Below are 13,068 nucleotides of genomic sequence, written 5' to 3' on the forward strand. Positions count from 1 at the left end.
TACATCAGTGGTCAGACCTGGCCCCTCCATGGGAGCAGTTGGTGATTCCACACAACCATAAGAGCCTTGACCTCCTGGAAACAGGAATTAACCAGGTTAATGAAAAATAATGAAGTCACGTTCCCAGCAAAAATGTCCCTCACTGGATGAACTATAACAAGACAGGATCATTGATGGTTCTACCTCAACTGCAGGTGTCCCCTACTGCCTGGCTGACCCTCTCCCTGTATCATTCTTTCCGACATATTTGTCTATTGTTTTCCCCCCACCAGTAGTTAGGACCTTATTATTGTGCAACCACCACCTCTAGTTCCAAAACATTTTCATTACTCCGGAATAAAACCCCAGACCCATTAAGCTGTTGTTTCCCATTATCTCCTACCCCAGTCTCTGGCAACCACCAATCTGCTTTCTGTTTCTATGGGTTTACTTATTCTGGGCATTTCATAGAAATGGAAATATAACAATATGTGACTTTTTGTGTCTGGCTTGTTTCTCTTAGCATGATGTTTTCAAGGTTCATCTACACTGTAGCATATATCAGTACTTCATTCCTTTTTATGGCTGAATAATATTTCATTAAATGTGTATACCACCATTTGTTAATGCATTCATCTGTTGATGGACAATGGGATTGTTTCCACCTTTTGGCTATTGTGAATAGTGCTGCTATGAACAATGCATGCCTTTGACCCAACAATTCATTACTAGGAAATGATCCTACCAATATGTGTACACACAAAAAAATATAAAGCAAAAAACTGAAAACAATTTCGATGTCCATCATTGGAGAGCTAGCTACGTGGAGTCCCACAGTTGCACAGAAACTACTCTGCAGCCCTAACAACAAGGCAGCTCTTCAAAGACTAACATAAAATGATAGGGGACGCTCAGATGAAAATCTCAGAAAGAATATGGTATAGAGTATGCTATCATTTGTGTAAAAGGAAGGGAGGGAGGAAGAAATATTTTATATGTATAAAACTTTATGTGTGTCATATGTATATATATGTACACATATATATATTTTGCTTGAATTTGCACAGAATACCTCTGACAACTCTGGGAGGATCTCCATAAAATTAGTAATGTTGGATGTGTTCTGGGAGAGGAACTGGGTGGCCAGAGGATGAGTTGTGGGGGAGACTTGTTGCTACATATACTTTTTTTTTTTTTTTTTTTGAGACAGAGTCTCACTCTGTTGCCCAGGCTAGAGTGAGTGCCGTGGCGTCAGCCTAGCTCACAGCAACCTCAAACTCCTGAGCTCAAGCGATCCTCCTGTCTCAGCCTCCCGAGTAGCTGGGACCACAGGCATGCACCACCATGCCCGGCTAATTTTTTCTATATATATTTTTAGCTGTCCATATAATTTCTTTCTATTTTTAGTAGAGATGGGGTCTCGCTCTTGCTCAGGCTGGTCTCGAACTCCTGAGCTCAAACGATCCGCCCACCTCGGCCTCCCAGAGTGCTAGGATTACAGGCGTGAGCCACCACGCCCGGCCTACATATACTTTTATACCTTTTGAATTTTGAGTCATATGAAAGTATTCAATTAAAAAAATTAAATCTATGTATACCATGGAGTATTACTCAGCTATAAGAAATAATGGGGATATAGGATCTCTTATGTTCTCCAGGATAGAGTCGGAATGCATTCTACTAAGTGAAGTATCCCAAGAATGGAAAAATAAGCACCACATGTACTCACCAGCAAATTGGTTTCACTGATCATCACCTAAGAGCACATTCAGGAATAACATTAATCGGGTGTTGAGCAGATGTGAGGGGGAGGGGATGGGTGTATACATACATAATGAGTGCGATGCACACTGTCTAGGGGATGGACACGTTTGAAGCTCTGACTCGGGGGAGGGGGGGACAAGGGCAATATATGTAACCTAAACTTTTGTACCTGCACAATATGCTGAAATAATAAAAAAATTAAAAACAAACAAACAAAAAAATTAAATCTGAAATAAATCTTGTTAAAGAACAGATGTGGGACTCAATAAAAGCTTTTCATTGTGAGTGAAAAAAAATGTAGGATAAAAAGGTTTTTCCTTTTGCTAGGCTTGCTCCTCCCCCACCTTCCATCCTACAGGTGCTGGTGAGTTTGCTGAGGAGAAGCCTCCCGCTAGGATAGGGCAAGCTTGGATTCCTCTGAGCATTTGGGAGAAGGATGTCAGGAAAAGGGTGCCACTGGGGAGTGAGGGGTTGCATGGCCCCAGGGAGGGCCCAGCCTGGGAATGAAGACAGACCCACCCCAAGGGATCTATCTTGTCTGCATTTGCAGACAACAGAGGCAGAAGAGCCTGGAAGCTTCTAAAGAGAAAAAAAGGCAAACACAGGCCAATCCAAAGGTCTAAGAATGAGAAGGGCACTGGATTTCAGCAACATCAACAGCAGCGTAAAGACAATGAACAGAGCAGTCAGAATTCTGAGCCCAAATATCAGTCAAAAGTAAAGGCAGATTACAAACCCTTTCAGACTTACAAGGACCCAGGGAATTCCCTCCCGGTCATCCTTTCTTAGAAAGTTGTTGGAAGATGTGCTTCAGCAAAATAAGGGAGTAAACAAAGAGAGGCAGGCTTAGGATCCTGATAAGAGCAGAGGCACTAGGGAACCTAGGGGTCCAGAGGAACCTGGTGACACTGAAGGGACACTCAGACTACCTTGCTATAGGGCTCCACATGGCTCTGAAAATATAAAGTGGCTAAGCTGGGCAATAGACTGTGACATCTGGCTGCCCAGAGCTTCTGTGAAAAAGGACAGGTCTTTCACCTTGCCCAGGTGAGTCCAAGACAGTGGGTTGGGGAATAGAGGGTGTTTCCTTTGTTTCTTCTAATTATACACTTTAAAAGCCTCTGAAGCTGGGCATGGTGGTACACACCTGTAGTCCCAACTACTTGGGAAGCTAAGGTAGGAAAATTGCTTGAGCCCCGGAGTTTGAGGCTGCAGTGAGCTATGATTGCACCATTGCACTTCAGCCTGTGTGACACAGAGAGACGCTATCTCAAAAAACAAACAAACAAACAAACAAAAAAACATGCAGGCCAGGCGCAGTGGCTCATGCCTGTAATCCTAGCACTCTGGGAGGCCGAGGCGGGAGGATTGTTTGAGCTCAGGAGTTCAAGATCAGCCTGAGCAAGAGCGAGACCCCGTCTCTACTAAAAATAGAAAGAAATTAGCCAAACAACTAAAAATATAGAAAAAATTAGCCGGGCATGGTGGCACATGCCTGTAGTCCCAGCTACTCGGGAGGCTGAGGCAGAAGGATTGCTTGAGCCCAGGAGTTTGAGGTTGCTGTGAGCTAGGCTGACGCCATGGCACTCTAGTCAGGGTGACAGAGTGAGACTCTGTCTCAACAACAACAACAACAACAACAATGCCTCTGAGCCATTGACTGGTGGGGTGAGGGGGCGTCCCCACAGACTGAATTAGGCCTGCCCTACCTTGGGGCCCTGGTCCATTTCTGTCCCAATGACAGGTCTCAGCTCAGATGTCCTTTGGGACACTTTCTCTGACTTTGTCCCTATACCCTTGCCAGCTGGATCAAGCACCATCCACCAGGACTTCCACCATCACTGCAGGAGGGCTCAGTGGATAGGAGCTTGGTTCTTCTCCATTAACACTGTGCTCCTGTGCCCAGTGTGGGCCTGGCACACAAAGTGAGTTCAGTAAATTAGCCCCCCAGGCTGCTCTGGAACTGAGTCACCTGAGGGAGTGGGTGTTGGGCACAGCTCAATCTTCCTCCTTGGGCCAGGGGAACTTCCAGTGGGGCAGGGCTGCTGCTGGGAGGAAGTGGGGCCTACTGACCTTGAGCCTGGCCTAGGGAGTGGAGGCCAGCGTAGGGACCTTCATATAGCCATCCTGGGGGCACTGGGCTGTGGAGCCTTAGGGGCTTTGGGTTGGCAAGACTTGGCTTCCTGGAGAAGAAAAGGGGAAGAGAAATTCCCTCGGGAGGGGGCATTTAGTCAGCTGCACTGTCATAATGGAAACAGCACAGCTCCAGAGACTTCCCCTCTGTGGGCCTCAGAATCTCCTATTATGAAACAGAAATAACAGCATTGTACAGGGACTTGAACATAAGTGGCAGAAGGGTGACAATGTGCTCTGTTAACATGCAGATGTCAAGGGGACACTGTCACTGACCCCATGGTGACAGCTAGCCAGCGGTTGAGAGACCGCAACATCTTGCCTCCAGCCCAGATGAAAGTCTTTCCCTTCCATTAGTCCCAGGTCTGCACTCTGACTAGCCGGAGGAGCCTTTGGGGGACCACGGATTCCCCTCTAAACTCCCATAGATTCCTGCTGTCTGTCAGTCACACTCTAGAGAGGATCCTGCTGTCTGTCCAGAGAGGACATCTTGATTGGAAGGGCAGCCACGTGGGAGACTGGCTTTGAGTGTGGGAGCAGCCTCTCAGGATTGCGAAGGCCAGGGTGACCACTAAGCCCCGTCTGGGCTGGAGGGTGCCAGGCTGGGTGGGTTAGGAAGGGAGGCCACCGCAAGGAACACCGTGCTCTGAGACACTCTTACTCAATGTGTCAATCTGACACCTCCAAGCACATCCTGTCCCCATCTTCCCCTTGCGTAAGTCCCCGCCCAGCAAGAGGAGGCTCGAGGCTCTACCATGGACCTGGCCCAGCTCCTGCTGACCGACCCTCCCCAGCCCCGCTGGGGAGAGGGAGGGACTTTCCCCTCAAAGACCAGTGCCCCACGCGTGTGGGTGTTCAGTCCTCCTTGGTGTTGCCGTATGACACAGGGCAGGCAACTTCGCCTCTCTAGGCCTGTTTTCCTGCCTGTGAAGTGGGGTCGATAACCGCTTCTTACGGTTGTTATGAGGCTGGACAAGCGGGATAAGCACAAGCGCGGGCGGCGCGGCCCACAGACTCCGGGCCAGAGGGTGGGGTTTGGGGGCGTCACGGCCCCGGTCGCCCCGCCCCCGGCCCGCTTCCTCCTCCCTAGGGCGGGGCGGCTGGGGTCCGCTCGGCCCTCGGCCCGGCTCCCCGGGCAGCCCCCTGCCGCCGCGCCATGTCCGCCGGCTGGTTCCGGCGCCGCTTCCTGCCCGGGGACCCGCTCCCCGCGCCGCGGCCGCCCGGGCCGCGTGCCAGCCCCGTGCCGTACCGGCGGCCCCGCTTCCTGCGCGGCTCGGGCTCCAGCCCAGGCCCCGCCGACGCCTCGCGACGCCCGGATGCCCGGCCCGTGCGCAGCCCCGCGCGGGGCCGCTCGCTGCCCTGGAACGCAGGCTACGCCGAGTGAGTGCCCCCGCCCCGGGCGACCCTTATCCCGGGACCCCCGGCCCTGGGACCCCTGCCGGATCCATCCTGGGGTTCTGTGCGGACCTAGAAAACAGGCGAAGCTGAGTGGGTGACTCCCACCCACCTGTAGATAACCCCTTCTTGTCCTCACTTCGGGACCCCTGACAACCTCCCCCTTATCCCAACCCAGCCTTTTCTTTGGGACTCCAAACTCCCTCAGAGAAAGCTGGAGGTCCAGAAGGACCTGCACCCCGAGGGCTTCCAAGACGAGGCCGGGGAAACTCGGTAGAGTTCCAGCATTCTGGCCTTTGGAGACACCCCCACCCTCACTTGCCCCACCGTGGGTATGGCCTATGTTGTATGGATCAGGGTTTGGGCCGAGATGGGGCAGGGGATGGGAGAGGGAGCCCCAGATCTCCCCAGGCAGCCCGCCCTTACCTCCTAGCCCTGGGTCAGCAGGTGGGCTTCAGAGGAGCTGGGCCCTGACTTTTTACCTTAGCGGTGAGGCCACTGAGTAGTTAGGAAACTTACATAGTTGTTGTCCAGGTGTGTGCAGGGACAGCACTGGGGAGCTGTTGGCTCAGAGGGGAGGGCTCCTCTCTCTGTGTGCCAGCTCAGGTCTCCGTGCCCACGGGGACATAGGTGTGTCTCTGAAGGGTCACTGACCACTTCCCGGCCTCAGGATCATCAATGCAGAGAAATCTGAGTTCAATGAGGATCAAGCTGCCTGTGGGAAGCTGTGCATCCGGCGAAGTGAGTTTGGGGCTGAAGATGATCAAGAGTGGCTGACCCTGTGTCCCCAGGAGGTACGTGCAGCCCAGCATGAGCCCCTCTTACAGGCTGGTGCCAGGACCTGCAGGCTGACATTCTTGCCCTGCTGCCCCATGTCTGTCCTAGTTCAGGCTGGGCCTGGGGACAGCTAAGGAAGCCAGGCGGGACCTGACACTGAGCCCTTCTCGTGCAGTTCCTGACGGGCCATTACTGGGCACTCTTCGATGGGCATGGCGGTCCTGCAGCAGCCATCCTGGCTGCCAACACCCTGCATTCCTGCCTGCGCCGGCAGCTGGAAGCTGTGGTAGAGGGCCTGGTGGCCACTCAGCCCCCCATGCACCTCAGTGGCCGCTCCGTCTGCCTCAGTGACCCTCAGTTTGTGGAGGAAAAGGGCATCAAGGCAGAAGACTTGGTGATCGGGGCTCTGGAGAGTGCCTTCCAGGAATGTGTGAGTGTGTGGCCTTTGGCTGGGGGAAAAGGGAAGATTGTGCCCCCAGGCACCTAAGGGAGTAACATCCCTATACACCGTGGGGATCACCCAGGATGCTAAAATTGGGAAGATTAGATTGGATAGGTTTGTTACTAACAGCCATCATTGTCATCATAACCCCTCCCACTTATCTAGCACCTACTATGTGCTAGGTGCCTTTACCTGCATCACCTCATTGCACATCCTGTTTCTCTTCCTCTATTTTGAGTAGCACTTCCTTAGTCTAGATCTCCTGACTATAGGGATCCTGGAGGCATGGCTGTACTTTGGGCTGGGACTGCCACGTCTGCTGGTGGAAGTGAACTGTAGGGTGGGGATTGGGGGATAAAGTGATATGGTGGCAGTACAGGTAGCAGCTAAGGTGGCCTCGGTTTGCCCCAGGATGAGGTGATCGGGCGGGAGCTGGAAGCATCAGGCCAGGTGGGCGGCTGCACAGCCCTGGTGGCTGTGTCTCTGCAGGGAAAGCTGTATGTGGCCAATGCTGGGGATAGCAGGTGAGTGAGCTGCCCCTTGGAGGGTGGGCTGGGGGAGGGTAGGGAGGGCAGAAGAGGCAGTGGGGACAGTGAAAGGCAGATGGAAGTGGGGGGATAGAAACGGGAAGGATTGACTGGCTGAGTTGTTTGTGTACGTACTTGGCGTGTGTCAGGTGTGAAGGTGGGCAGTGGATGCTAGGGAGGGCGGGGAGCTCAGGTGCTGGGCTGAAGGGCTGGGCCTTTACCCTGCAGGAACTAGGCAGTCATGGAGGGCTTTGAGCAAGGGATCAGTGTGGGCAGAGCTGGCTCCTGGTGGTTGGAGGAGGGGCTGGCAAGAGGGTGGCCATTGGTGAGGGTAGTGGCCACCTCTGCCTCCCCTCCTCAACCCCATCCAGGGCCATCCTTGTGCGGAGAGATGAGGTACGGCTGCTGAGCTCTGAGTTCACCCCAGAGACCGAGCGGCAGCGAATCCAGCAGCTGGTAGGTGTCCTTGGCAGGGGGAGACTGTGGAACCCTGCCCTAATTCCTGTGTCCAGGGCCACAAGAGGCCATAGGAAGGAGCCTGGCCTCAGCACAGCCTCCCCACCCCAGGCCTTTGTATACCCTGAGCTTCTGGCTGGTGAGTTTACCCGACTGGAGTTTCCTCGGCGGCTGAAAGGGGATGACTTGGGGCAGAAGGTTTTGTTCAGGGATCACCACATGAGCGGCTGGTGAGCAGGGTGACAGGACATGGTGGAAAGGGAGAGCCCTGGGGCCTAGGTCCATCCGTGTGGCCTGGAGCAGTCCCCCTTTACCCGGGTAGGGTGGGTACCATGGTGTGATAGCAGGGCCCTGAGTTGGGGGAGAGTTGAGGTAGGGTGTGGGGCCTGGGTTGATGCTGGGTCTCCTGGTAGGAGCTACAAGCGTGTGGAGAAAGCAGATCTCAAGTACCCACTGATCCATGGACACGGTAGGCAGGTCAGTGCCTGCCCCCCGACCCAAGAATCCCTCTCCACTTGCCCCCCCTGCAGAGTTGGGAGCCCCTTTGACCCTTTACGGTAGTTGTGGCGGGTGTCCAGTGATCGGCTCTGAGACCAGATGTTGCCCCCTCAGCCCAGGGCTCCTGAGGGCCATGTTGCACCTCTCCGTGTGTGCTCTGCAGTGCTGGGGCCTAGCTCTGGTGCATTTGCCGGGGCCGTTTGCCATCACCTTACACCTCCCTTGCCCCCAGGCTCGGTTACTGGGAACACTGGCCGTCTCTCGCGGCCTGGGAGACCATCAGCTCAGAGTCCTGGACACCAACATCCAGCTCAAGCCCTTCTTGCTTTCTGTCCCACAGGTGAGGGGACAAGGTCATCCACCCCAGCTTCCATCTGCCCACAAAGTCAGACAGTGAGGCTGGTGGGAGCAGGGAAGGGAATGCTGAAGCATCCTCAGGCTTAACTTGCAGGTAACAGTGCTGGATATGGACCAGCTGGAGCTGCAGGAGGAGGATGTAGTTGTCATGGCAACTGATGGACTCTGGGATGTCCTGTCCAATGAGCAGGTGGCATGGCTGGTACGGAGTTTCCTCCCTGGGAACCGAGAGGACCCACACAGGTACTGTAGCTGCTGGGGACCTGCCTGGGCATGGGTCGGTGTCAGCAACAACACCAAGAAGTAGTTAAGGCTGAGAAGACAGCACTGCCCGGGAGCCTGACCCAGGGCAGGTGGCCAGGATCAGGGCTGTCTCAAGCTTCCCTGGGGGAGGAGGGGAGACTGCGGGTTCCAAAAAGCTCTCGGTCTGGACTCCTGTGGTCCAACCTGTGGCCCTCTCAGCTTGTTGCGTGCTTGGCCTGCAGTCAGACTGCATTGCTTAGGTCCCCAAGTATCCAGTCCTGTGCAATGAGTTCTCCTGGAGGGCTGGCCTTGCCCCTTTGCTCTGCCCCTGAAGTATATCTACAGGATGGTCTTCACAGGTTCTCGGAGCTGGCCAAAATGCTGATACACAGCACACAGAGGAAGGATGGTCCCATGGGGGAAGGACAGGTGTCCTACGATGACATCTCTGTGTTCGTGATTCCCTTGCACGGCCAGGGCCGAGGGAGCAGTGGCCACTAAGGATTCAGACACTTTTATCCCAGAAACACTCCAGTGCCAGGTGCAGTCTGGGCACCCCTCCACTGTGGCCAAGAGCAGGTCTTGCCTGCCCTGTCCCCAGCCACAGCCCAGTGCTGTTGCCATCCACTCATTTCAAGGGGAACACTTATACCAGGCAGTCAGAGCTGGAAGTGTGTGGACTGCCCAGCCCACCAGATCCTGTTTGCAGTGATAACATCTCTGGCAGAGGCACTTTACAACTTACGAAAACCAAGTGAGGCTCCTCGGACAAGATCCTCAACAGCCCCAAGTATTATTCTCAGACAGGGACACCTGGGCTAAGGGTATTAGCCAGAGATGCCAGCAGGGGCAGCTAGCTGTGTTTGGATCCAGGTCTCCAATCCATGGATGTCAGGGCATCCATTCAGCAACCCCCAAAGTCCATGCATGGTGCCTTGTAGAAAGCTTTGGGCAACCTCACATCTGCTGGAACAGCCATCTTGAGCACAGCCCCTGAGAAGAGACCAGCTCAGGTCCTGCCCTGGTCTCCTCTTCCATTGGAGGTGAGACACAGGGCCTGGGGCTAAAGTTGTGGGAGATCAAAAAGGGGCAAGAGAGACTCCCGAATTGGTTGGGTGAGTGCTCTCCAGTTGCTTGCTACCTGTAGCTCGGCCCTCACCCTGCCTTAGTCTGATACCTCAATGATGCCTTTGCTTTGTTCCCCATCACCTCCTTGTTATTAAATGCTTGTGTGCAGAAGAGCCCTTGTGAATCGTGTATTGCTGTACAGGTTGGATTAAGGAGATCTATTGCTATTACCTTCTAGTGGATTAGTCTTAGCTCCAGCTTGCAGATAATCAGGACCGTGTTTTCTCTGCAGCCTTCCTAGTTCTCAGCTTGGGTAATCCCCAGAGAACTTTTGCCCAGAGAACAAAGTAGGTCTCTACTACCACTTGTGAGCTCTGGGCTTGAGATACCAAGAGGGTTGCCTTTTCACTTACTTTTTTTGTTTGTTGAGAGACAGGGTCTCACTCTATTGCCTAGGCTAGAGTACCATGGTGTCCTCATAGCTCACTGTAGCCTCAAATTCCTGGGCTCAAGGGTTCCTCCTGCCTCAGCCTCCTGAGTAGCCAGTACTACAGGCGTGCGCCATGATGCCGGGCTAATTTTTTAGAGATGGGGATCTTGCAGTGCTGCCCAGTCTGGTCTCAAACTCCTGGCCTTAAGTGATCCTCCCACCTCAGCATCCCAAAGTGCTAGGATTAGAGACATGAGCCACCATGCCCTGCTTCCTTTTCACTTACGTTTGAATGCGCATTTCTATAAAGCTAGATTTGGCTGGAGACTAGTTAGTTGGGGGCCTAGGGCTGGCTGTTTGATGAACAGCTTAGTTTATCCTCTCTACAACACTGTTGTCATCTGGAACTTACCAAAGCTCAAGTGCTCAGGAAGTCTTTGTTGAACAACGTAAAACACCTTCATAACCTCAGCTTTACCTGACTTTTCTCTGAATCACTCCTACTTTAGTTACAATTGAGGTGAATTCTTACCAGGCAACTCATCCCTAAATTACAGCCTGGAAAGAAAAGATCCAGTGGGTCCTAGGGTCGATGGTAAAACTTATATATTTAAGTAATCTGAGAGGCTCTCAGACCCTGTTTCCTGTCCACTTACTCATTATACATTTCATTTCCTGTATGTTCTCCATGGAAGATAGGAAAAAACTGCAACCTCAGACGTTTCCCTTTTTTTCACGTAGTGTAGGACTTTCAGGCACGAACCTGTCTACAGCTGGGCCCTGACAAGTAGTTGGCCCTGGAAGCTCTGAGTATCCTCTCCAGGACTCTTCCAGTTGGGAAGCAGGCAAGTGCAGGAGCGGTGCCCTCCCAGCCTGCAGGAGTTTCACTTCCTCTTTCCTCAGCACTGACCTCCCCTCCTGCCTGAGCAAAGGAGTGTGGGCAGCATCCTGTGCTCGCTTCTCTTACCCACATCAACTGCTGAGCCGGCTCGCCCCCACAGCCTGCTCTTGTTCCTCACAAGGCCGGGGGCCTGGGGAGTGGGTGCAGTGGGTCTCAGTTCCAAGCAATCCAGAGAGGTGTGGCTGCCGCAAGGGCAGCCACGTTGACCTACTTGTTCACGTCTCCTAGTAGAGCCAAATGCTGCAGCAGCCCTCCCACCAGGCCATGAGGGGGTCTCCTCCTTGTACTCATGCTTGGCCTACCACACAAGCCAGGATGTTCCCTCTGCCAGTCACAGAGTCCCTAGCCAACCTCCAATGACCACGGGCAAAGTGGCAGGCCCATGGTTTTCTTCTCTGGTTCAGAGAGAGCCAGGCAATGGGGCAAGAAGCAGGTCCTGCAGCTCTGAGGATGTTGAGCTAGAGCAGCAGGCTCCGGGAGTCACCAGGCAGTGGGTTACCAAGCAATTGGACAGGCTTTTCTGCCAGACCTGGTACAGGAGCCTCAAAGAGGCCCCACTGTCCTTGTCCTCCAGAAACCAGGGCCTGGCAGGATGAAACTTATTTCCAACTAGAAGTTGCCAATCTGATCAAGGGTTAGAGGTAAAACAATGGGGGATACAAGGCAGCCTGAGGCGTGTGCCAAATACAGTCTTTGAAGATCAAGTTTGGCTCAGGCTTGCCTTTCCCAGTCACTCATTTCTGGCCTTATAGCTGTTTGTTAGAGGCCAGGGTTGAGGGGTTGGGTAGTGGTTCCTTCCACTAGCCCACAGGACTTAGTTACCAGGGGGCAGTCCCAGGGAGCCCAACAATCCACACAGCATTACAGTGAGCCCCAGTGTGAGCTAGAATAGGAGACAACCAACTCTCCCTCCAACTCTGGAAACCAGGCAAACAATGCTACAGAAACTCAATGGAAGAGGCTGTAGCCATAAAATTCTGTTTAAGACTATTAACATGGAAAAAATGTTTATATGTTAAGTACAAAAGGGACATAAAATTGTATATACAGTAGAATAACAACTGTGTAAACACGCCAAAAATCTATGCACAGAAATGTCTAGAGGAACATTTAACACCAGAAGATTAACAGTGGTAGCAGTTGGGTGATTCTTCGTAAAATTCCCAAATTTTCCTTAATAAGCAGTAATTACAATTGCAACAAGGAATAATAATAAAAAAAATACCTCTCTGGCTGGTGGTTGAGCAAGTGCAGTGTCGCTGTCAAATACAAATCAGTGGCTTTGGCCCTGACTCTTAAGAAGGTGGTGAGCAGCCCCTCCCCCCAGGAAAGCTTGAGTGCCTCTGGCCCCTTCTGAGGGCATGTGTGCAGCTCAGCTCTCAGCCTCTCTTCTGCCTTATCCCCTCCACCACATCCCCTCCAGTCACTTCTAACTGCATCTTTTACCTTTCCTCCCAACTCAGGAGCCAGCTTTGTAGCCACAGGACCCAGAAATAGAGGCCATGAGGAGGCATGTTTTCAAAGAACGTGGTACCTCAGTTTTGGACACATAGAAACTCAAATACAAATCATCTTCCTGCTGCTGGGCAAGTCAGGGTTGGTGGCTGCTCTGGTGCGGGTATGTCAAGTTATGCAGCCTTTCTTGTTAACCCACAGTTCCAAGTATTCTCTGAACAATTACTCTTCTCATGAATTTTCTGCCTGCAAAGCCAGAGGTGGGCAGTAACAGCTCAGATCATTTGGTTTCTTAAGTCCCTCCACTCTGGGAAGGCAGAGCTACACAGTAGGTGGCATCGTGGCAGCTGCAGATTCTAGTCTACATTTGGGAAAGCTGTATACCTCTTGCACTTTCGGTCAGAGGAACAAGTCAAAAAGTAATTGCTTAAAAAAAGAAAGTGGTAGGAATTCACAGCCTATTCCTGCTGCTCAACAGAAGCAGTGATGGCCCAATTTATTTCCTAGCAGCTATATATTCTTGGGTAAGTCATAACCTTGTTGAGCCTCAGTTTATGTATCTGCAGGGAGTGTTACCTGCATAAATGTTGTTTGGCAACTTAGTAAAATCACATGCCACTCGGTTTGCTCTAAGAAGGCCATG

At 52.5% G+C, this 13,068-nt stretch overlaps 1 protein-coding gene across 1 annotated transcript; it reads left to right on the forward strand.

Annotated features, from left to right (window-relative positions):
- Positions 1-4,985: 4,985 nt before the first annotated feature.
- On the forward strand, positions 4,986-9,812 carry PPM1M (protein phosphatase, Mg2+/Mn2+ dependent 1M). The gene is made up of 10 exons (XM_069473694.1): positions 4,986-5,256; positions 5,942-6,065; positions 6,224-6,478; positions 6,902-7,014; positions 7,389-7,473; positions 7,585-7,703; positions 7,887-7,950; positions 8,204-8,311; positions 8,423-8,571; positions 8,931-9,812. The coding sequence occupies exons 1-10, from the start codon at positions 5,033-5,035 to the stop codon at positions 9,070-9,072; spliced, it is 1,383 nt and encodes a 460-aa protein (XP_069329795.1). The 5' UTR covers positions 4,986-5,032; the 3' UTR covers positions 9,073-9,812.
- Positions 9,813-13,068: the final 3,256 nt, after the last annotated feature.

This window comes from Eulemur rufifrons, chromosome 7 (genome assembly GCF_041146395.1).
Source record: "Eulemur rufifrons isolate Redbay chromosome 7, OSU_ERuf_1, whole genome shotgun sequence".
Lineage (NCBI taxonomy): Eukaryota > Metazoa > Chordata > Mammalia > Primates > Lemuridae > Eulemur > Eulemur rufifrons.

Bases quoted from the DNA above. Each gene is read 5' to 3' on its own strand.
- PPM1M (XM_069473694.1), top strand. From the start codon at position 5,033: ATGTCCGCCGGCTGGTTCCGGCGCCGCTTCCTGCCCGGGGACCCGCTC. The intron at 5,257-5,941 runs GTGAGTGCCCCC...TCCCGGCCTCAG, and splicing joins TGGAACGCAGGCTACGCCGA to GATCATCAATGCAGAGAAAT. The intron at 7,474-7,584 runs GTAGGTGTCCTT...TCCCCACCCCAG, and splicing joins GGCAGCGAATCCAGCAGCTG to GCCTTTGTATACCCTGAGCT.